General features: G+C 41.4%; 6 protein-coding genes across 6 annotated transcripts; 4 read left to right on the plus strand and 2 right to left on the minus strand.

Annotated features, from left to right (window-relative positions):
* Positions 1-4,646: 4,646 nt before the first annotated feature.
* On the minus strand, positions 4,647-7,401 carry EAF01_011004 (uncharacterized protein). Its single transcript, XM_038919261.1, has 4 exons — positions 7,012-7,401; positions 6,088-6,945; positions 5,642-5,817; positions 4,647-5,455 (listed from the first exon to the last, which is right to left on the minus strand). The coding sequence occupies exons 2-4, from the start codon at positions 6,397-6,399 to the stop codon at positions 4,828-4,830; spliced, it is 1,116 nt and encodes a 371-aa protein (XP_038765132.1). The 5' UTR covers positions 6,400-6,945; positions 7,012-7,401; the 3' UTR covers positions 4,647-4,827.
* Positions 7,402-8,469: 1,068 nt separating this feature from the next.
* Positions 8,470-9,244, minus strand: EAF01_011005 (uncharacterized protein; the record flags this gene model as incomplete). The annotated part of the gene is made up of 3 exons (XM_038919262.1): positions 8,470-8,538; positions 8,639-8,877; positions 9,067-9,244. The coding sequence occupies 3 exons, from the start codon at positions 9,242-9,244 to the stop codon at positions 8,470-8,472; spliced, it is 486 nt and encodes a 161-aa protein (XP_038765133.1).
* A 284-nt stretch (positions 9,245-9,528) lies between these two features.
* On the plus strand, positions 9,529-14,817 carry EAF01_011006 (uncharacterized protein). Its single transcript, XM_038919263.1, has 4 exons — positions 9,529-9,855; positions 9,909-13,025; positions 13,082-13,703; positions 13,756-14,817. The coding sequence occupies exons 1-4, from the start codon at positions 9,634-9,636 to the stop codon at positions 14,436-14,438; spliced, it is 4,644 nt and encodes a 1,547-aa protein (XP_038765134.1). The 5' UTR covers positions 9,529-9,633; the 3' UTR covers positions 14,439-14,817.
* A 359-nt stretch (positions 14,818-15,176) lies between these two features.
* EAF01_011007 (uncharacterized protein) lies at positions 15,177-16,428 on the plus strand (the record flags this gene model as incomplete). The annotated part of the gene is made up of 3 exons (XM_038919264.1): positions 15,177-15,532; positions 15,637-15,775; positions 15,826-16,428. The coding sequence occupies 3 exons, from the start codon at positions 15,177-15,179 to the stop codon at positions 16,426-16,428; spliced, it is 1,098 nt and encodes a 365-aa protein (XP_038765135.1).
* A 1,247-nt stretch (positions 16,429-17,675) lies between these two features.
* On the plus strand, positions 17,676-18,188 carry EAF01_011008 (uncharacterized protein; the record flags this gene model as incomplete). The annotated part of the gene is made up of 1 exon (XM_038919265.1): positions 17,676-18,188. One exon carries the CDS (start codon positions 17,676-17,678, stop codon positions 18,186-18,188), a length of 513 nt encoding a protein of 170 aa, XP_038765136.1.
* Positions 18,189-21,809: 3,621 nt separating this feature from the next.
* Positions 21,810-22,539, plus strand: EAF01_011009 (uncharacterized protein; the record flags this gene model as incomplete). Its single annotated transcript, XM_038919266.1, has 5 exons — positions 21,810-21,980; positions 22,034-22,045; positions 22,148-22,216; positions 22,277-22,394; positions 22,469-22,539. The coding sequence occupies 5 exons, from the start codon at positions 21,810-21,812 to the stop codon at positions 22,537-22,539; spliced, it is 441 nt and encodes a 146-aa protein (XP_038765137.1).
* Between the last annotated feature and the right edge of the window lie 5,421 nt (positions 22,540-27,960).

Genomic DNA, 27,960 nt, shown 5'->3' on the forward strand with positions numbered 1-27,960 from the left:
ATATATTTAATTATTATTTAAAATAAAATATAATATAAACATTATTATTATTATTATAACTACAAAAATTATATTCCTAAAAATCATTTCAAGTATAAAATTCATCTTAATATTAATTAGAATATTAATTACCTCGACTAATAAGAATGCCTTGATATAACCTATGGCCGCCAAAATCTTCTTAAAGACCTATGAATCCTGGGCCTTTTTTAGCTACTTGTTATATATTTATTTATTTTTTGATATTACAATTCCATATTAAGTAATCAGGTTTCTTATAATAATAGTAGAGATTAAGTTAATATTTCTCTTCTTATTATTAATCTTGTATTTTGAAAGTATCGAGATTTATAGGATTAGATAATATTAGTACAATGGATAATGTATTAGTCAAAGATGTATAGTTATTGTATAAAGTTTGAGTTCATTTTTAATTCTAAAAGATGTTTATTTTTTTATAAATTCTAACTCTAAACTTCAAACTTTTACTTTTAATTATTAACATTAGTAAAAGAATAAAAATTAGAATCTTATATAAGTAATTATTAAAGATTATAGAAAACTTTTATTTTCATTATTATAATTATTTCATATAATTACTTATAATATACTATACTAAGATATTCTAATTAAATATAAAAAATCGAAAAAAATATCTTATTAGTTATTTTGAATTTATTAAATTGAATTGAGACTTCGTGTGTCATATCGACTGAGATATAAAGCCCATCAAGCTTGTTAAGAAAGGAATCACTAGTAGTATGGATTAAGGTTTTATTAATAATATTATTTATATTAATTAATCTTTTTTAACGTATACGACCATTAATAAAAAAGACTAAATATAAAAACTTCTTTCTATCTGTATCGAAAACAATTAAATCAATTATTCAGCAAATTTATAAGCCTTATTTCTAAATAATATATTTCTTTTATTAAGATATTAATTTTATTTTCTTTTTTTAAAAATATTTAGAATTCTTTAAAGTTTATTATTAACTAGTTCTATCTTGAGTAAAAGTGTTTAATAGATTTTATGTGATTTGGGATTGCAATAATTGAATTAGTTGAAATTGAATGTTTAATTAATTATTTATAGTAATCTTAAGAAAATATTTTATAGTCAAATCTTATTTGAATATTTATCAAATAATAAAAAGTAAATCGAGTGTATAGTTAATAATATTATATAAATAATTAAAGTAATCCTATTGATTTTATATTAATATTAATAAAGGAAGGGGGTTGTAAAGTTTATGATCCTAAAGACTAGATAGTTCTTTTATAATCCATTATTATTAATTAAAAGTATTATTGATTTTAGTTTTAAGTATTTTAGGTAAAATAGGTGGTGGTGAGCTAATACTTGAAGTATTTAGTATATTAATTATAATAAATAAAGAGGATAAGATGAAGATGTAGATAAAGATGAAGATAAGGATAAAGATGAAGATAAGGATAAAGATGAAAGTAAAAATAAAAAGGTGTAAAAGGTGTAAAAGATTATGAAAATTGTAAAAGGATTTGTTTTAAGTAGGTAAAAATAGGAATAAAGAATTTCTTTTCAGAATTGAATTGTTTTTATTGTAATAAGACTTTTTTATAAAGTAGAATATATTATTATAATGTAAGGGATAGATATTAGGTAAGATGTATAATATTTTATAAAGAGTAAAGAAGGAGGTGGAGAGGTGTCGACTATATAGAGGATGGATGTCTTAGACATTCATATAACTATGTATTGAACCCGTGACACTATTGAACTTAAATAGTATATCTGGTATAAGTGTTTCATACTTTTTTATTATAAACTTAATATTATAGAATTCTTTTTATTTACAATTTGCGAATTCGTTATTAATAATAATAAATATATTATCTATTTATAGTTCTATAATGTCGAATATTATATTGTTTTTAATTATATATAGAAGATATGAGTTATAAATCGATTATACTATTTTAAAGATATTAGTATAATACTTATGGTAGATATTAAACTAATAATTATTTACTTTCGGAATGTTATATAATAATCGTATTACTTATAGGATAAAACCTTCTAGAATGTTTATCTCCGCTAATAATCATATATAGAATCTTTAAATTAAATTTGATATTAATTATGTATATACTTATATAATATTATAAATGCTTATAATTATCTTATTCTTTAGGAGTATAATTATTATTAATAGTATAATTTATTAGTTAATTTATTATATTATAAATGACTGTATCAAAACAATATCTTTTCTTTAATCCTTTTATATTTATATTATTAATTAGGATTTTAAGAATATTTTATTAATTTTCTTATTTTTTATCTCATTAATAAATTATAAATTGAATATTCTTATATTTTCAGGTACATTTATAATCTTTACTAATTGAAAAATATTATTTTTCATTAAATTATTAACTTTCTTTCGTTTTAATTTAACGAAAATTGTTGATATCGAATTATTAGTAAATATTATGAAATAGTCTGTATACTTAATATCATTATGTTACGGGAGCTGCCTCTAGGGTCACGTGGAAGTGTCTAGAGATCTCTCGAGGTGGTTTAGACTAGACTTCAAGTAGGAATTCAATAAGGTTGTAACTGGTTGCAATTCTCGTAACTATAGTAATAAACTAATGATTGATCTTGAGCACGAAGCTCTACATTGTAATGAAACCCATTCCCTTATATAGATCTTCGTCCTACTTGGACAGCTGGGACAGCCGGGCGCTCCTGGATGTTACGACGGCATCCAACATACCGCGTCACATGACATAAATTACACGTGATGGAGCGTCAAGGAGCTTCAGCGCTCCTGGAGCGCGTTGCGATCCTTAACGATCCAACATATAGGAGAGGTCCTAGGGACCAGGAGAGAGAACGAAGGTCTATATAAGGGAATGGGTTTCATTACAATGTAGAGCTTCGTGCTCAAGAACAATCATTAGTTTCATTACTATAGTTACGAGAATTGCAACCAGTTACCAACCTTATTGAATTCCTACTTGAAGTCTAGTCTAAACCACCTCGAGAGAACTCTAGACACTTCCACGTGACCCTAGAGGCAGCTCCCGTAACACTGGAGCGCTGTCGTTCCTGAGCTGTCCATCACGGGACACTAATCCCGTGACTCTTGGTGTCCTAGCTTATTCTTTTGTCCTGGGGCTAATCCCCTGGGACATTACTAATCCTAGTGAAGCCTTCTTGCTTACTGTGTTCTGTCTTTCCTAGGACCTATTGTCCTGGGAACTATGTCCTATGTTTCTAGGGTATACTATGACTAATACTATATACGTGCCTGAGGCTCTCCTGGGTGCCTAGCGTCCCCCGGTATACTGCAGCTGAATCACCGAGGCTTATAGTACCATTATAGCCTATACGTTGGTGATTCTACAGCCTGTTACTAATCCGTTTGTAACATTTAATTACTTTATAAGAAATAAATAGTTTTATAATTATTAATAGAATTCAATAATTGATTGATTATATATTGAATTTAGAATATCTTTTTTAAAAGAAATAAAAGTGTGCACGATACAGGGGCGTGCACGATGTAGGGATATCGGTTATGGTGTTGTTGTAATATATACATTGAATCATAATACTAATCATTTTGTTACCTACTTACTCACTATATACATACATGTATGGATAAGAATTTTTTTAGAATGCCTCCCTATAAATCTAAATCTAAATCCAAATCTCAAGATATTTAACAGTTCATTTGTCTATTTTTTTCAATTATTAAAAACATGGGAGAAGGAAGCTAGATATTCTATATACTATATTACACCATATTACATTGACAAGTTCCCTTTCTTCCACTCTCCACTTTGCACTTGCACTCTGTACTCTGCACTTCCACCCTCCCTCTCTTCTACTCTCCCACCTCCACTCTCCATGTCCATCTCTCCACTTCCGCTCTGCACTGTTCACTCTCCCGCTCTCGACCTTCAACTTACATCTCTATCTCCACTCCTACCACTCTTCTAATTTCCGCTTCTCTCTTGCCCTCTCTTGCCCTCCCCCCCTCACATTCCCACCTCCACCTTACATTCAAGCTCTCCCCCCCCTCACCTCCTTTTTCCCAATCCCCAATCCCCAAATCCCAAATCCCCTCCATCTCTCATTCCCCTATTTCCCTCCCCATTCCCCATTCCCCATTCCCCATCCCACAGCACAACTCCACAGAACACCGGCCACAATCCCCATCTCCATTCCAATTCCCACCCCAATTGCAATCCCAACACAATATCACTCATAATATCAGCTTACATGAGGAAGTCGATTTCAGATAAGAAATAAAAAAAAGGAAAAAATTCTTTCGTGTAGATGTGCTTACCGGGCTACTTACTCACTGTCTTAATTCACATTTAGATTCAAATTCGGGGGCGAGGTCGGGTCCAGGTCGGGTCCAGGTTCGAGTTCGGATGTGTGCATGCTTGTGTTGTATTGCGTTGTAATACGATGTGACGTGACGCGATATGATGGTGGATTGCTGTGCGTGAATCATATACACATAAATACTTGAGGAGATGTATCTATCTGGATATGGGAGACACAGGTAGGTTGGATTAGGTCAGGTGAGATTGGGTATTTGGTTATATATGTATATTTGTATCGTTTATTTTTATATTCGTGAAAAAGTTCATTTCCTATCTATACTATCTCATATATCCATCCATGTCCAATTCATCGTCCATACACTTGCATATAGAAATCAAATCAATACTAACATTGGATTATCCCTGCGCTGCACGCCTGCCCATATAGAAATTCCATACAAACATACAAACATCCATATATATATAAATGTATATCAATCACGTATTCCTCAACCTCGACTCTCTACTCCCCATTCCCGTCCTCTCAACCGAGAATTCAAAAAGGCCCACTCCCACGCCCTCCTTCCCCACCATACGTTCCTCCCACTCCTCTTCATCCTCTCCCTCCTTTCCCAAATCCCCGGGTAAGTCTCTCAATTCTCCTTGAACCTTCCAACTCCCCGTCATACCTACTTGCTCCCAAACTTCCCCCCACAATCTAACCCATGAATCCGCATCATGAAGCCATCTCCCCTGTTCCCCTGTTCCGCCTCCCTGTTTCCCCACCATACACCCGACGAATAGGGCGCCTTCGGTGTTTTTGAGGAGTTTGACTATATTAGCGCAAACGAGGAGTTGTTGATCCCAGGTGAAGAGATGCATGAAGAGAGAAGCGTGGATGATGGAGAAGGAATGGATGTGGTTTCTGAAAGTGAGAGTGAAGAAATTGGGATCGAGGATATTGGCTGGGAGGAGAGTGAAGGATTGAGATGGAGACTGGGATTGGGATTGGGGGTGAGAAGCATCAAGGAAGATTTTGTAGGAGGATTTTAGGAAGGAGGCGTTGTAATCTGTGCCGTAGAGTTGAGAGGGAGGGATACGGGCATGGTAAGCAAGAGAACGGAGTCTAGATTGTATTGTATTAGCTTAGCTTTTGTGGTGAAAGTATGCTTCAGTATCGATATGAATATGAATTTGGGGGCGAAAAGTAATGATTAGGAGGAGGTTTGGGATAGTAAGTGAGCATGAGAAGAAGAGACGAGGTGAGATGATGGATAGGAAATGAACGACGACTAATGATATATGAACATACTCTTGTGCAACACAACAACCGAGATCAAGAAAAAGAGCCGGTGCATTAGAAGGTGTAGATGGTGTGGAGAGAATCTCAACGATGCGGGGATAAAGTGGGTGAGTCAGTAGACGCAGGGTTAGGAAGGAAAAATTCCCGATGGAAGGGTAGGGGGTTTGATTCCAGAGGAGATCGCGCTATGTGTAGAGATTGGGTGTTAATCATTTAGACATCTTTTTCTATGGGCAAGGTAGGTAGGTAGAAAGGCAGGGGGGAGGGGGGAATGTAGGTTCTTTTTCTATTTGTTCAAGATTTTATCCCTTTTCTTCAAGATTCTTTTCTTTTCTAAAAATATCTCATTCTCTCACTCAAAACAAAATGATTTGAAAGACATGAAAGACATAAAAGAAAAGCAAGAAAGGAGTGGGATGAAACGATGGGAATGTAATCCTAGAAATCTTACATACCATTTTATAGACATGCGCATCTACTTCCTCGGGAGGTATATGACTATAATTTTCCAATAACTCACGTGCTTTCGGACCTAAACGTTTTCCAATAGTGGTATGGTACCATGGTTTCGAAGTCGAATATTTATCGGATATAGGCGTGACTGTTGAACTAGTCTTTGAATTTGATGTGAACGGAGGAAGACATGGAGATTTCGAGGTGGTGGTTGATGGTGGTGGTGAAGGAGGAGGAGTACCGAAATCGAAATGTGAGGAATGAGGGGAAAGAGGATCTTTCATTATGATTTCTTTGGTGTTGATGATCGCCATGAGATAGATAGACCTGATGATAGGGTATATGTGGTGAGAGAAATGGTCCAGAGGGTATAGATGATAAAATTTTGGGTAAAATATAGTTGTAAAAGGAACGTAATTCGATCGATATGCTCAAGCGATTTGGATATTCAAAGAAATGAGGTTATTCACCCAAATGAATGAATAAATAAGAATTTACAAATGATAAAAGACTCCGTTCGTAATAAGTTATTTAGCATTTATCCCAAAGAAAATCCAAGGTTACAAATACATACAGTGTGAATGAGTGAGCGAGTACATACAATGCATGGAGGTCGTTCATCCATTCAATCATCCATCTCTTGGAAATTCTAGAAAGATTCCCAATACAGCCAGATAGGACAGGGCTGAAAGTATAAATGCCTAGGGACATGTACGGAGAGTATATATAGGTATCTGTGTACTGGTAATATATAAATATATATATGTATATATATATGTATTACCCAATCCTTTGGGACGACGGACGGGGTGTCTTTGTGTTTTTCAATACTTGCTTGCTACGATCTACCTGGATGATACCTAGAGAAGTGTTAAATGATTGATTGCTAAGAGATTGCTGACTTGAAGTTAAATTTGAGCACCTACAATATTTGATTCTTAAGCAATGCTTTCGAGGACCAGTCTCTATTACTGGCTGGTGCATTCTTTGTTGTTTCGAATCTTCTGGGATTTCATCGCATTCGGTAAATGGTCAGGGCAGTGAGAGATCTGTTGCCCCTTTGTGCAGTGTCTCGAGTGTGCACTGGACTTTTTGGATGTAAATTCTGAGAGTGGAGAAGGGCCAATATATGTAATGGTTTTGATGGAGAACGCGAGAGTGATGTCTGTGACAAAGAATGGAGGATGGGGTGGGAGAATCTACTGGGTAGGTCCAAGTCGTCTAGATGAAGATTGATTGATTGATTGATTGATAGTGCTTCGGACCTCGATAGTAGAATCAAGGGAAATGAAAATGAATATGAAAATGAATATGAAAATGAATATGAAAATGAATATGAATATGAATGAAACCGAAAGTTAAAATGTATAAAGAAGTGGCTGATAGCTGTGGCTGATAGTAAATAGATACAAGATATACCGGTACCTAGGTAGAATAGAACTTGGAAGCTCCCTCCACAGAGTCTAATCTCCATATAGAATCAAGGAGCTAGAAGCTTATTTGATGATTACACTATTGATGAAAGCTTCACCTCGCATATCAATATTCTAACCCAAAGTTAGAATAAGGGGGAAAGTTTGACGCTAGACGAAAGAAAGATGTACCGCCTATTCATTTCTATAAAATACAACATCTCCAAGGATGGGGTTGAGTCCGGAAATTATCTAAACGTCAATATTAATTCGGCGCCCACGGAGTAGACATCTTATTAATGATTATCAATAAACTCCTAATCAATACTTGATACTGACGCATCACGACCAGTCTGGGTATAATTAGGCATAATGGGAAGTTTGAAATTCAAATCGCTGCAACTTAATTGAAATGCTATGAAGATGCGTACAGTCACTTGTGTCGTCGCAAACGTTTCTTGTCTTGATTCCCATTTCAACACATTGATCATAAAATTCATGGCCATTTGGACGACTCACGGCATGCATGGACGCTGCACATAGAGCTAATATCCTGCCGCAATCTTGGGGGTCCGTCGTGCTGAAACGCATTCTCTTGGGTCATATATGACCATTATCCTTCCTGATATTGTGTTGACCCCAAATCCATTTCTTTTTCGTACCTAGTATGTGCGAACGTATGTGGATATATAAATACACCAAAGAGATCAGTAGCAATGAGAGTTTTGGAACTTTGAAATCTGGGGTAAGCTTGTTTTTTTTTTTTGAAATTATATCATTGATCATATCAATCCACATCACCAAGCTTCAAATCGCGCAAAGTCTTGTGTCGGGAACGTCGTGGCATTGATTTACTTTTCCGTAGCTATTGCACATGATTTTCATGCTGCTTTTCCAGTATTCATATGATCACAACCCTCCTGATCAACATCCCGAAAACCACATGCACCCCTTGTACGATAAAGAACCCATTTAGAATTTGCTGAAAGACTTAACAGCCTTGCCAGTTCGGGGAAGGACACGGAGAACATTGAAACGGACCTGTTATAATTTCATTAGTTAAGTGCATTCTTTCTGCTTTGTGGAAATGAAATATAATTCATAAAGAGAAATCTGAGTGTCTGCGCAATTGATTACGTACGGTCTTGCTCAATGGTCTGCATTGTCCAACTGTAACTTGATCACCATCCTCAACACGGAAAGCTGGGGAAACGTGGGCAGCGAGGTTCTTGTGTCTCTTCTCATATCTGGCGTATTTTGGGATGAAGTGGAGGTATTCTCTGCGGATGATGAGGGTACGGTGCATCTTGGTGGAAACAACAGTTCCGGTCAAGATACGACCGCGGATAGAAACGAGACCGGTGAATGGGCACTTCTTGTCTATTGAGAATTTCTTGTTAGCATCGCGCTCGATTTCGATTCAATTTTCGACATCTCCTCCATATTTCGTTTCACCACTCGAAATCCTCAATCTCCCATCTCGAACAAATATGATACAGCCTCCAAATTCCCGTGTCGCATTGTTTGATTCCACCTCGATTCCAAGAACCTGTAGAAAAATCCACATACCGATGTAGCTTCCCTCAATGGCGGTCTTTGGGGTTCTGAATCCCAATCCAACGTCCTTGTACCATCTGCGGCCACCCTTTCCAACCTTGCTGGACTTGGCCTTCGACTTAGAGTTAAGGAAGATGTGAGGTTGCTTTTGGAAAGCGCGCTCCGATTGTACGGTAAGTTCGGTGGCCATGGCTGCGAAATTTGGTCGATAGGTCGCAAATTCGTGGTGGTCGTCGATAGGAATGTCGATTGAAGGCTTCTGTAAATTTCCAATTTTTCTCGAAATGTGTGTGCCGCTAAGGTAATCGGCTAAGCGAGGATGCTCTTATGAAGATCATGTGATTGAATAATTTTATTATGAATATTTGAGTTGTGAATTAACTTCCGAAGTTGGACCGAGTTTCTCGTTTGGATCTGAACGCGACTTGTTTGTTTACTTTGAATTATTTGGGGTTTGTTTCATTTTCGGCATAGCAACATTAAGACAAGAATTCAACATTACTCTTCCAAACTTCATAACTAGCATATAGGGAATAATTTATGATATCTTGAAATAATTCACATTCGGCGACATTCAAAATGTCTTCCTTGGAGGAAGCTACACTTCCCGCGACTCGCCGCCCAAAATCAAGAAAATCATTATCCGCAATACCTGCAGACAAAGAAAATATGACGGCGGAACTTGGAGCTCTCACTGGAAAAAGGACTCCAATCGAGAAGCCAGCAAGAAAGAAGAGGAGTAAGAGTATAGGCCCTGGCGGGCTAGATGCACTGAAAGATACCACTGGCAATCGTCGCAAGGTAAGCATCTCACACAATGTGGAAGTCAAGAACCTGGCTAAATGAATGTATAGTCTCTGGCTACGATAGCTCAACCACCTCCCAGATCCATCCTAAAACCTACTATGCCACCTCTCCGTGAGATTCCGGCGCATAACCCCAACAAAAAGTCGAGTCCAAAAAAGACCAAAACACCTTCACCACCACTTCCAAGCTCTGAGTTAATCAATTTTGGTGTTGACGCTGGCTCAAAGGCATCAGGCGCCGAAGCACTTGATGATCCATTTCATATCGAAATGCCGAAGACCAACAATGACAGTCGAGTCGCATTGCGAACGGAGGAACAGCAGCAAGCTGCTGCTAGAGAGAGGGAGGAGAAGGAAAGAGCTGATATGCAGAAAGAAGTTAATGCTAGACGAGATGCCCGCCGCAAGTCTCTTGCTAATCGACGTGTTTCATTTGCGCCTGAAGCAACACTTCATACTTGGGATGTTGTTGTAGAATATCAAGATTCTACCACATCGTCTAATTCCACAAATTCCACCCGCCAGGCCTCGAATGTCACTGGGGACTCTGTCACTACCCCGCACCAGCAAAATTCTGGACCACCTAGCTCAGACCCTTCGGAGCCTCCATCAACACCACCTGAACAAATCGAAGATGACACAGCGAGTGGGTCACCAGAACATCAACGCGACCTACATCAAAAGAAGCGCCGCAGAAGTTCTGTCATACCTCCTATGAATTTCAATGACCCCAACGACGCTTTCTCATCCAGTCCTATGAGTGGGAGTTCTGTGGGTGCTGAAGATATCGAAGAGAATGAATTTGCTTCTGATGATTCGGATGATGATGACGATGGGACCCGAATGACTATGGATGGGGGAGAAACAACAAATATGTCAATGGCATCAGTTCAATCAGGCTTTAGCGTCGGTTCAGATACGATGTTAGAACAATCTTTAAGGCGAGCTGCAAACCAAGCTGGTACACCAGCAATGAGTTTCGATGAACAAGGAGATACCAAAATGAGTGAAGACAATGAGATCGTTGCCTCCTTTGCTCCATGGGCGAAGAAGGCCCCTCTAGAAGCACAAGTAGACCAAGAGAATGTAAATCCTTTCTCATCAGCATCCAAATCGAATATCCAGCAAGATGCTGAACAATCAGATGGAGAAGAGATGACAATGGATATGGATATGACAAGTGCAGTTGGTAGAATCTTACCAGGTCAAGAACGAGAAGATGACGAGCTTTCTATGGATGTCACTCGTGCTTTCGGTGGCATTATTCCCAACAACCAACCTGGAGCAAAACTCAATCCAGCGGGCCGTTGTCAAAGTACTCGTAGAATATCAACAGGTGAAGAGTCGGCATTCGGAGAACAGACCATGGACTTGACTGCTGCTATAGGTGGAATTCATGCAGCTCAAGATGATGAGGAGGTTTCCGAAGATGAGGATATGAGCATGGATTTTACATCGGCAATCGGTGGCGTGCTATCACAGCCACCTGCGGCGAAGAACAAAAGACGAGTATCGACGGCTTCAAACGCAAAGTCAAGCCAAAATCGCGAAAGCCTAGATTCTGCAGCCGGGGATGAAACGATGGGAATGGATATGGACATGGATATGACTACTGCGGTGGGTCGTATCATACCTCCGACTATGGACGAGACCGAGGAAATGGATATGGATGTAACAGTTGGGATGGAAATGACCAAGGCTTTAGGTGGTATTCTTCCACGATTGAATGCTGGAGATCGAAATCAAGCCAAGAAGATTATGGAAATGGAAACAGATCTTGGTAGTTCACCATTTCGAGTAGATGTTCCCGCCAATTCTCCACCAAAGCCCGTTAACCATAATGCTTTGATCGCGGCACCAGAAAGTCGCAGCCCAAGCTTTACAGCCGGATTCAAAGGAAAAGGTCTTCGTAGAAGCATGGATCGAATCTCTACAACGCCCAAGTCTACACCAAAGTCTAAGATGTTAACGCCAGTCAAGAAACCTACCACTCCACAAAAACAGCTCACTCCACAACCTGCTCAACCATCTCATCCTGGCAAAACTCCACCATCCAAAAACATCCTCATGCGTACAGGATCGCCAAAGAGACTTTTCAAGCCTGACCTCAAAGAATCATCTTCTACTCCTCGTACAACTCCAATTAAAAAACAAACACCCAATAAGTTATTCAAGCAAGACAGCAATACCGGCCTTGCAACACCTAACTTTATACTAACACCGCAAAAACGATTGTCTACTGGCATTGGTCTCGATAGAATAGGACTGGGGTCACCAAAAGTTGCTGCATTGCTAGACCGACGCGGATCGATTGGAGAACAGGCACGATCATTTACACCTACCCAGCCAGCTGATCTGAATCGTGGTGTACGATTCCAAGATCCTCGTATCATGGAAGCGGAAGTTGACAGGGAGCGAGAATTAGAAGAAGATAGAGAAAATGGACGTAAGATAATGGAGCGTGAAGCGGATCAAGGTGAAGGAGAAGAAAAAGACGCAACTCTGAACCTCAAGGAAATGATCAGCAGTCTAACTCCTAAGAAGAAGTCAATGAAAGGCCGCAAGAGTTTACATGCTGGTGCTGCAATCGGACTTTTGGGCAAACGACCCGCTGAGTTGGATGAGGATGATTCAGATTCAGATGAGAGTGGTATGAAGCGACTGAGAAATCATCAGGGCAGTCCTGTGAAGAATGTCCATCTCCAAGGGCCACCCACTAAGGAACAAACAACAACTGGTCGTCTAACCCGGTCGAGCCGAAAGAGTATGGAAGATTCGACTGTTCCTTCTATCACTCCTACTCTCACTACTTCGCCCATCAGGGACACAATTACCACACCACATGATCAAGGACGTTTCAAAGATGCGGAAGCCAATTTGGCTGAGCCTGTGGCAATTCCGTTCAAGGAGACAGAACCAGTCGAATATCCAAAACTACCCGAGGAAACCTTGGACAATGAGCGCATACAGTTACAGGATTTCTTAAATATGACAAGTATTCGATTCATGGAATTGACAACTACCAAACGAAGACATACAATTGCACCAAAACGGTCTAGCGATGGACCGATAAGGAATCGACTGTCCGATCAAGCCAAGGTTTCACTTGAAGATTGTGTTGCGGCGGGTGCTGCTACCATTCCTATGCTTGAGTTATTCCAGCATGTAAGTTATCCAGACAATTTCCTTTTGATAGCGCATGGTCATACTAACACAATTAGGCTTGTCATGAACTCAAAAAGTATATATCAGATGGTCGAAAAACAGTTCGCGAGATCGAGAGTGAAACCTTCGAGGAGAACCCTCCACTATTCCGTGAATATATTTCTGCGCCGGCTGATATGAAGGTTGTCATGGACAATCAACTCAAGAATGTCAAGACGCATTCCCGTCTTCTCAGTAAAGGTATGTGGTATGATTGGCGATCAACATTACTTGAGACTGTTAAGGATGAACTCGTTAGAAGTGCTGAAGGCATGATCAATGATGAAGAAATCCTGGACAAACAACAAGCACTACTAGATGCTGTGCTTCCAAAGATGGTCAAACGAGCTCAGCAACTTCAACATGAGGAGACCAACCTGAAGACTGCTGCTGAAGAAATTGCTAGCTGTGATCCTGACGAGCTCAGTGAAGCTCGACAGCAGCTGATCATTGTTGAAGCTGATGTTGATGCAAAAAGGCACATGATTGAGGAATTGAAGAAACAACTTCAAGCAAAAGAAATTGAAATTGAAGGTGGCACTGCAAAAAAGGCAACATTCCTGGAAGAAATTCGTGAAGCGGAAAAGATTCGAGAGGAGTGCCGAGGTTGGAGTTCGAGCGAGCTTAGTAATCTTAAAGGTACGTGCCAGTCTCTGGCCATAATCTATGAACATCGTTAACAATTTTCTAGCAAAAGTGGATGCTCTTGAAAAGAAGCATGGTTGGACTATCACCGGTGTCTCTGGAACAACGACTTCAATGACTTATCGAAAGGAGATTGAACTTGTATTCGACGCAGCTGCATTCAAGTCAAATGCTTCGAGCAAGACCCAAAAGCCAGAAAATTCAAGAATCGATCTTTGGTACATCGCCGCCAATCGTGAATACAATCCATTAACCCTCACCCCCGAAAAGGAATTTCTCCTTCAATGCATCCGTGATCACGTTCGAGGATTACCACAATCAGAAACCGAAATCAAGACTCTGCTCAATTCTGTTAGCGTAGCCTGGAACAAAGCCGCAAGAGTGGTGGATGATATTTATCTACTTAATATTATTTGCCCAACTGTTGTCACCAAAACATCGGATAACTCTATCCTCGTCAAGTCAAAGTTATTGATTGCGGCTCTTAATACAAAGGTCGAATTAGCTTTCAGTCTCATTAGTCACAGCACGGAAGAAGGATTTGATGTGGAGATTTCCCCAGTTGCAAAAGTAATTTATGGGGAAAGGTTTAATGAACCGAAGATGAGGGAGTTCCTTCTTAATAGACTAGGCAATTATGCTAAGGAGAAGGGAGATGGAACTAATGTTTCTTGGGGCTCAGCGGTAGCTGAGTTGGGGGATAAATTATTGGCGAGGGGAAGAAAGTAAGATGTATAGGATCGAGATTTTATGTTCTGAGTTTTGATTCAGCGATGGTTATCTAGTCTCGATGAGTTTAATGATGATTATGAAAATGGGGATTTGATATCCATGGAGTAAGGGGTTAATGTTTATGTGGTAGCGTAGGATATTTTATAGGATTTTGAGGATGAAAGCTTGATGCTTGTCTCTGTTTATGATTAATTTTTGTCTACTTGTTGATTTGAATTTTATGATTCTACTAGACGGACCTGGTCTTTGTACCGTTCTGATGATTGACTTTCATTCCTCTCTTGTGAAATTTGGGCTTTGTATCACACGGTATGGCGAGGTTAGCTTAGCAAATGGAGATTCACCGCCTTTGTCTTTGCGGATCAAGGTGGTTTGTTTGATGAATATTGGTGCATATCTGGAAGAAATGTTGATTGAGTACAACTTACAATATAATGGGTAGCTTTTAATTTCAAGATTCTTTGTATTATTGTTTGTGTTCTACTCCGAGTACATGTACTTCAATCTACCGGATATCAATGCATTGGAGTCTCGCTGGCGCCACAGCGATGTGAACCCTTGTTCATTTCAACGTCATCGTCATAATTTATATAACTGGTAAGGTAACCTTAACACCGACCCTAGTATAAAACAAACAGCTGAACCCAAACCTCCACGATATATGAGGTTCCATTTCCAGAACTGAATATATTCTCAATTCAATCTTTATTTTGTTTTCCTTGAATCCGATCCATCATGCAAATTATCAATTTCCTTCCTCTCGCATTCCTCCTTTCTAACATCATCAACGCCCTATATCTCTCAGCTGAACAACATCCGATCACACCACCATCTTCCGCCTTGCTATCACCATCCCAAAAACAAACGATTCCTCAACCTCTGATCGGTTTCGGAACATGGAATCTAAATCTTTCTCCTGAAAACACCACTGAAGCCGTCGCGTACGCAATCGACATTGGATATCGACAGATTGATTGTGCGGCGGCGTATGGGAATGAAGTGGCGGTAGGACAGGGAATTAAAGAGGGGATGAAGAGAGCTGGGTTGGGGAGAGAGGATATTTGGGTGACGAGTAAACTTTGGAATGATCAGTATGTTATTATTGTTTTATTTTTCACGGGGTGGTTTGAGATGGGGATGATTGATTGAGGGTGATTTTGGTTAAAAAAAATTCACTAATTGTTCGATGAAATAGTCATGGAAGTTATAAAAATGTGGAAAGGGGGTTAAATCAGACTCTCCAAGATCTAGACCTCGAGTATCTGGATCTATATCTCATACACTGGCCAATTGGTTTCTCATCCAATGGAACGAAGAATCCCGATCATGTCCAGGTTCGTTTTCATTTTCTCCACGTTCTCGGGTTCCGACTAACACGAAATAGACTTACAAATCCATGATTTCCCTTCCCAAATCTCGTGTTCTCAATATCGGGGTATCGAATTTCTCTCCGCTCCAACTCAAGAATGTCGTGTCGACTGGTACGATGCCATATGCGCATCAAATGGAGCTCCATCCCTATTTACAACAATCGGCGTGGGTAGCGACGCATAAAGCTCTTGGTATTAAAATGACGGCTTATTCTCCATTGGGAAATACTAACCCCACTTATCAATCATTGTCTTCCACATCACTCTCATTTTCTTCATCCCAATGGGCATCATGGACATCCCTCTTCCGCCCCCCCTCCTCAAAACCAAAAGCTCCACCTCTCCTCCAAAACCCCATCCTCCTTGACGTTGCCGAGCAACGAAATTGCACTCCAGCTCAGGTAGCTCTAAAATGGAATATGGGAAGAGGGATTAGTGTGATTCCGAAAAGTAGTCATGAGGAATGGATCAAGGAGAATTTGCATGCGGGGGACTGTGAGTTGACGCATGCGGATTTGACGAGGTTGAGGTTTGTGGGGAGGAAGTGGTTGAGTAGGTTTAATAATCCGGGGGAGGAATGGGGGGTTACGCTTTTTGAGGGCTTGGAGGGGGTTTAGGGATTGGGGATCGTTAGGGAGAGGGGGGAGGGGGAGGTACGGTGATTGAAATTTCATTCGAAAAGTGTTGGGATTTGATTTGTGTTTATGCATCATGAATGGATTTGAGTAATGAGTCTGAGAATTTAAATTTGAATTAAAGTATCTGGATGTGTTATCTCTTCATGGTAAACTAGTCTCTCCAGCTTTAACGACGTGTTTCATTTTTAGTAAGAGTATTTCGCACAATTTCAAACAGTCGTCCTCATTTGGTTATGTGTGCGATATCGAAGGAGCAAGGAGTATGGGTAACACTCAATAGCACACAAGAGGATTATGATCTACAGCCAAGCTTTCCGCCCTAGCTAACCTTCTTGCAACTCCACACGGAAAGTAGGCAAAAGACTCGGGTCCCTGCAGACTGTTGCTTGTGGTATTATATAGTGATGAGTCTTTCCTTGAGCTTGGTATTTATGCGTGTAATTTTCACGCTTCTTTACACCAGTGGGTGCATACTGGATCATTTTCGATTGATAGACTGACAGACTATCACAGGGCTGGCACTTCTCTCTTGAGACTTAGTATAGATGAATGACGACGGAGCTAATAGGGAAAATTGAATGGTATTATATTCCCCGTATACTGTAAGAAGTTTTCTTTGCACAGCCCTTTTCTACATTATATATAGATCCAATGGTGCCCATTCCCTCACACGTTCAAAGGGCTTCTGGATCCTCACGAGACCCAAGCCTTCGCCAATTTAGTGAACTTGTTCATAGACTATTCATTCTTTATGAAGAGAAGGGGAGGTGGAAAACTTTACATACCCAGGTATAGATAACCATGATTTCGTATCCCCACCCCTAGCCAAAGTCCAGGAAGAAGTCTTCCTAGCTAGAAGTGATTAAATTTAACATGCACCTGGTACAGATGGTGGTCACTATGTTGAAAATAATGATCTCACCACCATTGAATTATACGCAACCAATTGATGAGCTCAGGTATCACCTGGAAATGTCAATCTTTACTTACTTGAAGATTTCGCTTCGGTCACCGTGAATGGGATGACGATGATTGGAAAGTCTGTGGCAGCTTCATATTACGGAAAGAATCCCGATTACTCATATTGGAATGGCTGTTCGACGGGTGGAAGACAGGGGATGATGATGGCTCAGCGCTATCCCGATGGGTACGATGGAATTTTAGCCAGCGCGCTAGGAATTCATTGAGCAGAATTGGTCCCTGCGAGGTATTAGCCTCAATTTCTCATGAACCACCTCGGAGTCTACCCTAGCCCGTGCGAATCCGACGCCATTACCGCTGCCGCAGTCAAATCTTGCGATGGTCTGGATGGTGTTACAGACGGTATCTTGAGCGCGCCTGGTCTTTGCAATTTCCACGCCAATTCCACAGTTGGAAGAAACGTCAGCTGCACAGATGGAAGCACGACGATGATTTCCTCGGAAGCAGCTATCGTTGCTCAAGCAGCTTGGGAGGGTCCCAGAGCCGAGGATGGTAGTTTCCTGTGGTACGGGCTGGATCCTTCGAGTTCTCTCAGCACCGGCACTGTCATTACTTTTTGCGCGGACGGAAATGCACAGGGTGTGGGTTTTCCCGCTCCATTCGCATCCGACTGGATTGATCTGTTTGTTGTGAAAAATGCATCGTTTGCTCTTGACATTACCACCCAGCAAGAATCCGCACGTCTGATACATTCATCCGTCCAACAATATGCATGCATCGATCATCGGAAATGCGGATCCCGATCTCTCGACATTTAAAGAGACGGGAAGAAAATGATTTCCTGGCATGGTTTATCGGACCAACTTAATCCTCTTGGTGGCACAATACAATATTATCATTTGGTCGAGCAGAGAGATTTGAACGTGAGAGATGTTGTTCCGACTCTTTGAAGTGCCGGGTGTGCAGAATTGTTTGGGTGGTAATGGGCCGTATCCGGTGGATATGATAGGGGCTTTGGTTCGATGGGTTGAACAGGGGGTGGCGCTCGATGTGTTGGTAGCGAGGACGACGCCGACGGGGAATGAAACGATGATTGAGAGGAATTTGTGTGTGTATCTGTTGGTGGCAAGGTATACTGGGGGGGAATCTAATGTGGCCAGCTGTTTTGTATGTAGTTTGGAGATTTGATGAGGGGGTTGATTTGTAGCATTGAGCTAGAGTTAGGATGTGTGTAGATGAGCTGTGGAGTTGAGATGAAGGTTCGGTGAGATAGTTTGAGTGTTGGATATTGGATGTTGGATGTGGGAGAAGTCTCTCGATTCGATGTAATAAATTCTATTGTCCTTTAGTCTCCATAAGATATTCTCATTTGTTATGTGCCTAGTATGTATATATAGATGTAGAAAGATTTAATGTAAGATCTTACAATACCAAAGTTTCCATCTACATCTCGGAGCCAAATGAACATGATGATGAAATCCTTTTCCCTCTGACACATGATTGTCCTGCGCTTTACCACCTGCTTGGCTGGGTAGCTCACTTCCATGCCACATTTCCTTTGAGATACTCACTCGTTCCCATATCACGGCAAACGATACAGCCAGTCACTACCCATCTACCTCCCCCTCCAATCCTTCTCTAGGAATACAAATCCAAGTAATCATACACACACCCCACCTTCACCTCACACCGCTTTCAAATGCCTCCTCGGAACACCCCACCCTTCTCCTCCCGCCCAACCTTCCCGAACCCGAATCCCGAACCCGAAATCATCTTCCATCCAAGGTCCGAAACCAAATATATCAATCGGGAATAAAATTCAAAAGTGTTTTTATTCCCAGACGATGTAATTTTTGCAAAGGTTTGTGGAAAAAGTGCTGGTGAACGGTACTGGTGAAGGGCAAAGGTGATTGATTTTTGAGATGTGCAACAAGAGATGTTTGGGGGAGGGGGACCAATGAGAGGAGGGCGTGGGGGAGGTAACGTGAGGAAGGGGTGCGGGGGAAGTAACGTGAGGAAGGGGGGAAGTGAGGATGATGGTGTTTGGTGTATGGCGGTGTCTGGCGTGAGGAATTTGCCGGATGGGTGAAATTGATGAGAGGATTTGGTGGGGAGGTGGGTAGGGAAGGAGGGAGTGATATGTTAATAAAAGTGTATGATTGGTATTTGTAAATCACAGTAATGTAATAATAATAAGTATATTGGATGATGGCAATAAAAGTACCGATGTGTCTACGTAGCAGTACAGGAAGAGAAGATGGATATTTATTAGCTTGGGATTGATATATATGTCTGACATAGATTATATGTACATACTATACGTACCATACTCTTTGATTCTTGAACTTGCACGTATCATATCAACCTCACTTTGGATTCATGTCATTGATCTATTATTTGTATGGTTTTCACTTGTGAATTGGGTTGCTTTGAGATGAATGGCAAGTAGGGTATTTTGCTATAGAGAGAATACATGGGGATTTCTGGGGTTGAGGCTTTGAGTAGGTAGTCTTATGAGGCCACTTGTATGTTGATGTTATTCTGACTTCACTTTGACTTTACGCGAATGATGCTATCCTTTGGTGAAGAGCGGTGTTTATGGAACAGTTTGTTTGGATCACTTGATGTTGAGTTCTTGATTCACAATTTACATCATGTGACGTCAATGAGAGTATGGATGAAAACGAGAAGAGGGTATGGTCATAGGAAGAGGAAGGATTGGTAGATAGACGGTGATTGCTTTCTTTGGAAGTTCTCTTGCAACTCAGACTTGAAGATATAAATTGGGACATATCAAGGTCAACAAGAGGAGCACCAGCAATAGCAGCAGCAGCAGCAAGGGTTAACGTCAGGTTCGACTATCATATCAACTTTAAATGACTTCACTCTACAACGTCACCGTCAACTTCAACTTCAACTTCAACTTCAATATCCAATTCCCAACCTTGAACCCCTCACTTTCTCATTTCCCACTTCCTACTTCCCACTTCCCACTTCCCACTTCCCACTTCCCACTCTCTACAATCAATCCACCTCGCTGCCGAGGTACCTTGCTGCCCTCCAAACCCTCCCAAATATTCCCATAAGTCATTGACTCATGATATTCACTCGAGATACTATGTAAATTTGACAGTTTGAATGAAAATTTCATCCTTTGCACTGCCTTCCCACCCTTGCCGTCCCCAACCAAATTTTCTATTGGTGATATCGTCACAATAATTCACAAGTAATTCACCACCACCGATTGCGCCATTTTTCTGCTACACCTAATTGCCGAAAGAAAAAAAAAACAAAGAACAAATTCACTTTCCATGTCATTTATGGCACGACTTATCGGAAAGACGGCAGAGTAACAAGGTCGGAAGAAAGAAAATTGGCGCACATCTCATTCCCCAACACACGCCGACAAGGTATTCCGCCTCATTTCCCTTCACTTTCTCTCACTTTCCTCTCATTTCTCCATCTTCAACTTGAATAAGCCGCCAGTGAAGAAAATTTTACATCACTCAAGCGAAGTGATCTAGCGCACCGACACCCATTCCCATTTAACTTAAATACTTCCCCATCCACCGTACCTCTTCTGATTTCTTTTTTTCTCGACACGAATCTTTTCCAGACTGGACTTTGTTCTTTTCTTTGCGGACCAGCCATCTGCTTTGAATCGAACAAACTCCAGTCTGGATCCAACATCTCAATCATCAAAGTGCCGCCTTGGATCTTTTTTATTCTTCAATTGATTTGTTCTTCGTCATCCCTCCTCCGCTCCCTTCTTCTTCCTTTCTCGTTGTCGGATATCAACCTTCGCCATGTCAATTTGGTCTCTTTCGTGTAGTGCCTGCTGCACGAGATTGATCTCTTTGGTATTGGTCCAACATTAGAATCATCGAGTGCCTCCGCCTACCGATCTCGATCATTCTTTTGTTCTTCATTATCCTTCAATATCTTCTCGTGCGTCGATACCTTCTTCTTCGGCTCAATTTGCCTTTTGCTTGTAGTGCCTGCTGCAAGTGATTGACCAATTTGACCTGATCCAACAGTTCAATCATTGAGTGCCTTTATCCATCGATCTCGATCATTGTTCTGTTCCTGGTATCCTCGACTTCTTCGACAACGAGTTTTCTCTAGAAGGACTTTATCAACCTTTCTTTTGTAGCGCCAACTGCAATTGAAAATGATTTACTTCGTCTCTTGAACCACTCGTTGTCTCCTCCCCTTCAATCGACCAAACCACTTGATCGAGCCCTCGACAGTTTTCGACCTTGAGAGTTCTGTGTAGCGCCAACTGCATAAATTTCTCAACCTCGATTTCTCTCGACAAGCTCATCTCGTGGACCATTGGTCACCTTCAACCTTACAAGCGATTCGGACTTGCAGAGTGTCTTTTTTTTGTAGCGGCCGCTGCAAAGAATCGACGCATCTTTTCGTCTCGACCCAAGATCATGAGTCCCTTTGATCACGATCTTCATCACTTGTTCGGTATTTCGACAATACAAAGCCACCTACCCTTTGTAACTCAACACGCTGGTCCTTTCAATACCACCACCAGCGACCCATTCGCACTATTCTCGCCTGCGTCTGGTCTCTTCTCACCCTTTTCCGACCTTTCTTATGTAAGTTTTCCTCACATGCACCATCACTTGAACATCATACTAACTGCACACAGGTGTTTGTTCTCGTACGCTTGTTTGATTACGGTCAATTCTGACCCGTTCGAGTTTTGGTGAGTTTCCAACGTGGACACATGGTGGCACCAACAAATTGCTAACACCCATTGCAGAATCGATTTCCTCTTTCCTTTTGCGTGCTTTCGTTGGTCACGATCGACTCTGTCCCCGTTCGAGTTTCGGTAAGTCACCAACTTGAACATGCCGTCGCACTACCGCCAAAATACTAACACACCTTGCAGAATTGTTTCATCTTCCTCCTTTCCTTTCGGTTTTTCCTTTCGGTCTTTCCTTTCTCGACAATATTATTATCATTTTTATCCGGTTCGACAAATATTTTTATTATTCTTATCGCAAGAAGTATGTATTTCCGTCATTCCTCTCCCCGTTCCTACCTTCACTTTTCACCATGACCAATTCTAACCCCCAAACAGGCGTTCGCAGTCCGGAATGGTGTGGTAGCAGGTGTGAAGAACTGGTGGGGCGGGAACCCATGTCTTCATGATCCACCTCTCCACTTACCATGTCTTCGTCTCCCTCCATTGATACTACCAAACTTTGTTGTTGATCCTTATACGATCTCCCTCGATGAACCATACGTCTAGTGCGGAGGTTCTTCGTTCGCAGAGCTGTACGTCCCGGTCGCCGATGGCACGACAGGATGCAGCTTCTGACGGGAGATCAGATCGAGTAATAGTCAGGACGGTGTAAATATAGCAGGCTGCGTCGGCAGGAAGCTTGAGAGCCCCCTGACTTCCTTCTCACATGATCATCGATAGCCTGAGGAAAACACCAGGACGGCAGGCACACCCGAGAGGGTACGTGACCGACTTAGCCTAATGGGACTCAGGGAGACACGGGACGTCCCTCGTTGTCTTTCAAAGCAAATATTACAACCGAGTGGGGTTTTATTAATGGGTACAGGATCGACATTGACTGGTAATTGTGAGTTGTTGGTGATTGCTGATATGGTGGGACGGTTTTGCTAGGGATTCTGAGGTGGTGGTTGGTGTGGTTGTGGTGGTTGTGGTGTGGTGTGTTGGTTGGAGTTTCGTGGCTGCGGCCCTTCTTGCATTTTTATCTTCACCATAGGTTGATTCGGGGGAATCGGCTTTGTTTCTAGGCTAGGTGGGCTGGAGTTGACTTTGGTCAAAGGAAACTTGGTGGTGTTGAAGAAACCCCTCAAAAAAAACTTGAAAACGAAAAACAACAAAAAAAACACGAAAAAGAAAAACACCAAAAAAAAACACGAAAAACGACAACCAAAAAAAAAAAAAAAAAGTCAGGCTTGACTTGTACGAAAATTCCGCTTTGGTGACGATCGAGGAGGATTTTTGGTGGAGGAATAGCTTGGCTTGAATAGTGTAATAACAATTTTGTACAAGTACTCTGATTTCCCTTGTGAATGCATTTGATGAACATGATATGTCTTGTGATTTCCGTCTTTCTTTTCCCTCTGATCTATCTATCTCTCTCTTCTTCTTGTATTTACTAGTATACGACTTGAGGAAGTTCAAGTCATTTCCCTGACTTTGAGGATTCCAGAATACTTATTAATAAAGCGAGAGTGCTTTAATGGGGTGGATTGCTGAGATACCCATCACTGTTGATTGACCTTGGAAGTAGCAGAAACCACACCACATCACCACCACATCACCACCACATCACCACCACATCACCATAGCACATCACCCACCACATCACCTCTCCCCATAGCTAGTGGAATTTCATACCTACCTAGTACATAACCCCTCCATTCCATTCCCTACACTAATTTCTTTTCTTCTTCTTCTTCTTCTTCTTCTTCTACCCCCAACTCAATTATTCACCACCGCAAACCCAAATCCAAACACAAACACAACAAATCACAAACCACAAAGCTCCATTCCTAGAAACCCCATCACATCCCATCCCTCCCTTCTACTACGAATCCCAAGACAGAGAGAGCATCATGAGCTGACGTTGGAAATTTTGGGTGGATGTGTGAACGCACGGCGCATTTTACGATCCCTGGGGCACATTCCGCCGCATTGTGAATGTTGACGTTGAATACCTACCTAAGGTTATCAAGCCTCATGCCTTGGAGAACTACATACCTCGAACGCGAACTTCAACGTCGAACGTTGAATTCTTTGGTGCGGGCCGAGCTTGGGGGTACTGGGTGATTAGTAGTTTTTATGGTGTATTTAACTTCGCTCTCTCGAATAAGGTTACCAAACCTTAAGTCTCAATTGGGAAGTACTTTGATCGCGAATGTTGGACTTCGAATTCTTTATTGCAAGCTTGCATGCATGTATGCGAGTGCTGGTTGAATGATTACTTTTATGGTGTATGTATTCTTGCTCTACCAGTGCAGGGACCGATGCCAATTATTTTGTTGTGGAGAGATGGTAGGGTAGGGCAATTTGGTTGGTGTGTAGGTGGAGCTACCTAGGTACACTGATGTTGCTGCTGGAGGGCAGTTTGCATAGTTCTGCATGGTTTACGCGTCTTGGAATGACATGATATAATGGAGCAACTAGGGCGCGGAACTGTTGTGGACGGATGGATGAGTGGTGATGATGCGGGCTGCTAACTACTAATTTATCAAACATCCATAGGTTTCTTGCGAATTCAGCATGCGCTGCGAGCGAGCGATGTTCGAGACGCGAAATATTTACCAGGTTCACACAATGTGCAGAAACAGATAATATATGGGTCGAGGAGCGCTGGGGGTTTGCAATGGATGTTACGAGTCGCATAGCAGGGAATCATAATACTTAATTCACGGTTGTTTTGATAGTTGTGGAGAAATAGGTGTTCATTATGGGAAGATATCCTAAACACGAGTACATGATGGAGGTTGAAGACCTAGCAAAACAACAAAGGCGAAAGGAGATAGGGAAAACAATGGAGACGGGAAGAAAAGGAAATGCAACTCCTCCATGCCATGCATGTCGAACATACCAGATGCCGAAAGGCTGGGTGAACCGACATCATAGCTATAGATGGAATGATTTGTCGTGGCTGCGGAACACTTATGCAGGCTTGTATTCAGCGAACGATCCTTGGCTGTGAAAGTTTGCGAAAGAAGGCGCTGATTCAATCAAAATGATGGGGATAGTAGGATGGGAAGTTATGAGTGCGGTTGGCATTCCGAAATCCGTACGTCAAACTATGTTCGGACCCATATATGTTGCGAAGCATCCGCTATTGCTTTCTTATGACGGTGCATAGACGCATGTCGGAGAAGTATGAGTAGCTTACGGAAGCTCGAGAATTGACATGCTTAGTTGTACTCGAGGGTTAAGGTACTCACCGATGTTCCTCTAAAACGAAAGTATTGCGATTGAAGCCAAAATCTTTACTGAGCCGCTTTCCCAAACCACGAAGTTGGATGAAGTTAAAATACGAATCTGGATGTGGTCTGTGGCAGCCAATCTTCTTGCTATCGCCCCAGTCAAGATGTGCGGCAGTTTGAAACTCGACCGCAGAACAACTACCTTTCCACGAGTCAAACCCAGCTTTTCGCATCGCGCGTCTGAAATCTTTCCAGCAGACAGGGCTAGTATCTTGGCCACCATCTAGACTAGAGTGCATAGCGGTGAAAACACCTAGCGTCTTTACATCGACTTTGATTCGCAGCCCGGTCGTTATTGAGTCAAATTTCGACCGCTGAGACATTTAGTACTGCTTGTACCGTATCACCCTCTTGTGTTGAGGCTACTATTTGCGTCTTGGTCTTCTCTTTATTACGCGGGGCTTGAAACGTAGTTGACTCTTTAATGCCCCGAACCGTTTGAACCTCCGTAGCAACCTTATTTACCTTTTATATTCTTCGCTTGCGGATCTGACTCTATTCTGGCCCTGAAGGTGTCATACTTTAGCTTGATATTTGCGATATGATCTGCATTGATATCTGGAAAGATAGCATTTCTCTCCTCCTTAATATCTTTGTCATTCACGCCACTATGTTCCAATGTCGCTCTGAAAAAGTCTCAGGTTCCTTTCCACATTTTGGAGAGGGCAATCCTTGACTTCATATCGCAAGCGATTCGTGTCTCATATTTTTTCCCGCTCGGGAGTAGACGCTTCGAAAACTCTTTAAAAGCTTTAGTATGAAGCTCCATCTCTATCAGGTGTCAATCTTCAGTATCTGACTCAGCGTCTTCACTTTAATTTTCCTGTAAGTGTTGTTGAGGCTGTATTTTATGTCGTCCGTGTCGACTTATCATCTTGTCTATCTCATGTAATGTAACCCAATCAGAATAGAACAATGCGAGAGGTTCGTCAACTCGAGCGCGTTGTTCTTTAGTGGCTTGTTGGAAATAATCATTCGGATATTGAAACATCAGTAACATATTGAGTCGATATCTTTTATCAGGAGCTCCTATTACCATGCTTGGGAAATAATGCAGGGGGTCTTTATATCTCGCTACTTTTGGAAAATTTAGGTCTGTGGCTTAAAACGTAACCCGTTACAGCCCGAGGATCTTGTATGCGGTTATAAAGTAATACTTTTAAACTACATAGTGCTTTGTAATTTTCCAAAGGGAAAGGCTCGCCTTTAGTGATATTATCGATGACAGTTGAGTAGTACACACCTCTAAGCTTCTTATTTCGGAGACTAATTTTCTCTAATTCCACAAGGTCATCAATTACCTGATAAGGTCGGCCGTCTGAATATGGTGCTTCTTGAAGTTAAAGCTCGGGTCTTGAATGACCTTCCGTCTCCAAAAGATTTAGCCATCGTTTAGCATATGCGGGATCCATTTGTAGGAGCTCATTATGATCTAGTTTGATATCTAGAGCCACATGAGCGTTACTCAATAGCCTCTCGATATCGACACGCTGTGGCGGATCATAAGGTTTAAAAAAAATCCATGAATAGCTGGAATGTGAAATTGGAACCTAGTACAGGTGTCTCATTACTCCGGGCCATCGTAATTCGCTACTCATTGCCCCACTGTTGACAGAGGATTTCCATTGTCTTGCTTTGTGCTCTCAAGATTAGATAGATGAGCACGCGGAAAGCCAATGATGTTTTTTCTATGCGCGGCGTGCTTGTCCCATTTAGTGAGTACTCCGTATTTTCGGCTATACATGATTATACAATCCGGACGATAAACTGCCCACACTTGATCAATACACCACTCATGATCAATTTGACCGCTGTCAAATGCGACATGTTCTGAGGGCTGATTGTTGCCTCGGTTGAATATAAGACTTAGAAGTGAAGCGCGGTCATCTGCCATTGTCTCTATATTTGAGTACCTCAAGGGTAACGTGTCATACCCCTCAGATCAAGGATTGCGATCCTCACTTCTTAAAGCTTTCCATGATCTTGGAGTCAAGATTGACTGCTATTTTCGAGGCCAGCTTCTGGAAGACCTGCACAGTACCTTGAATATCGCTGGTACCATTTCAGATCTGATCGGAGTAATAGCCGACCTATCAAGGTCAGGGTCTTTATGGAAGTGGCGTTTCCACCCGCATACCCGCACGTTTAAGTGGATCTATGGGACATGATTGGCACGCGTTCCTTGGCAAGTTTCGGTCCCGAGAGCAACTACCGCGGGCGGTACTCATTTTTCAGTTTAAGAATGCCCACTCGAGTACTGAATACGACTCATGGGTTTAAGTTTTGGCAACCTATTTTAGCAAGATGCATGTGCTACAAAAGAAAGTGTATGGACATTCGGAAAGCTAACAATCTGATCTCTTCATGATCGATTTGCTACATAACTGCGAGCCAAGAAAAAGATATCAAAAATTGGCAGCGGTAGGGGCTACGTATGCTTTGTCTTGGCAAGTCTACAGAATCACAGCCTTATGCATGAAATGACTAGGTGGCTGCTGGTCTGCGTTGGTTGGTATTAGTATCCCTGACTCCCATTTGATCAGAACGGGAAGAATGGGACAATAAACTCGCTAAAAATTACAAACC

The sequence above is a fragment of the Botrytis porri genome (assembly GCF_014898465.1).
Source record: "Botrytis porri strain MUCL 3234 chromosome Unknown BPOR_019, whole genome shotgun sequence".
In the NCBI taxonomy this organism is placed as follows: domain Eukaryota; kingdom Fungi; phylum Ascomycota; class Leotiomycetes; order Helotiales; family Sclerotiniaceae; genus Botrytis; species Botrytis porri.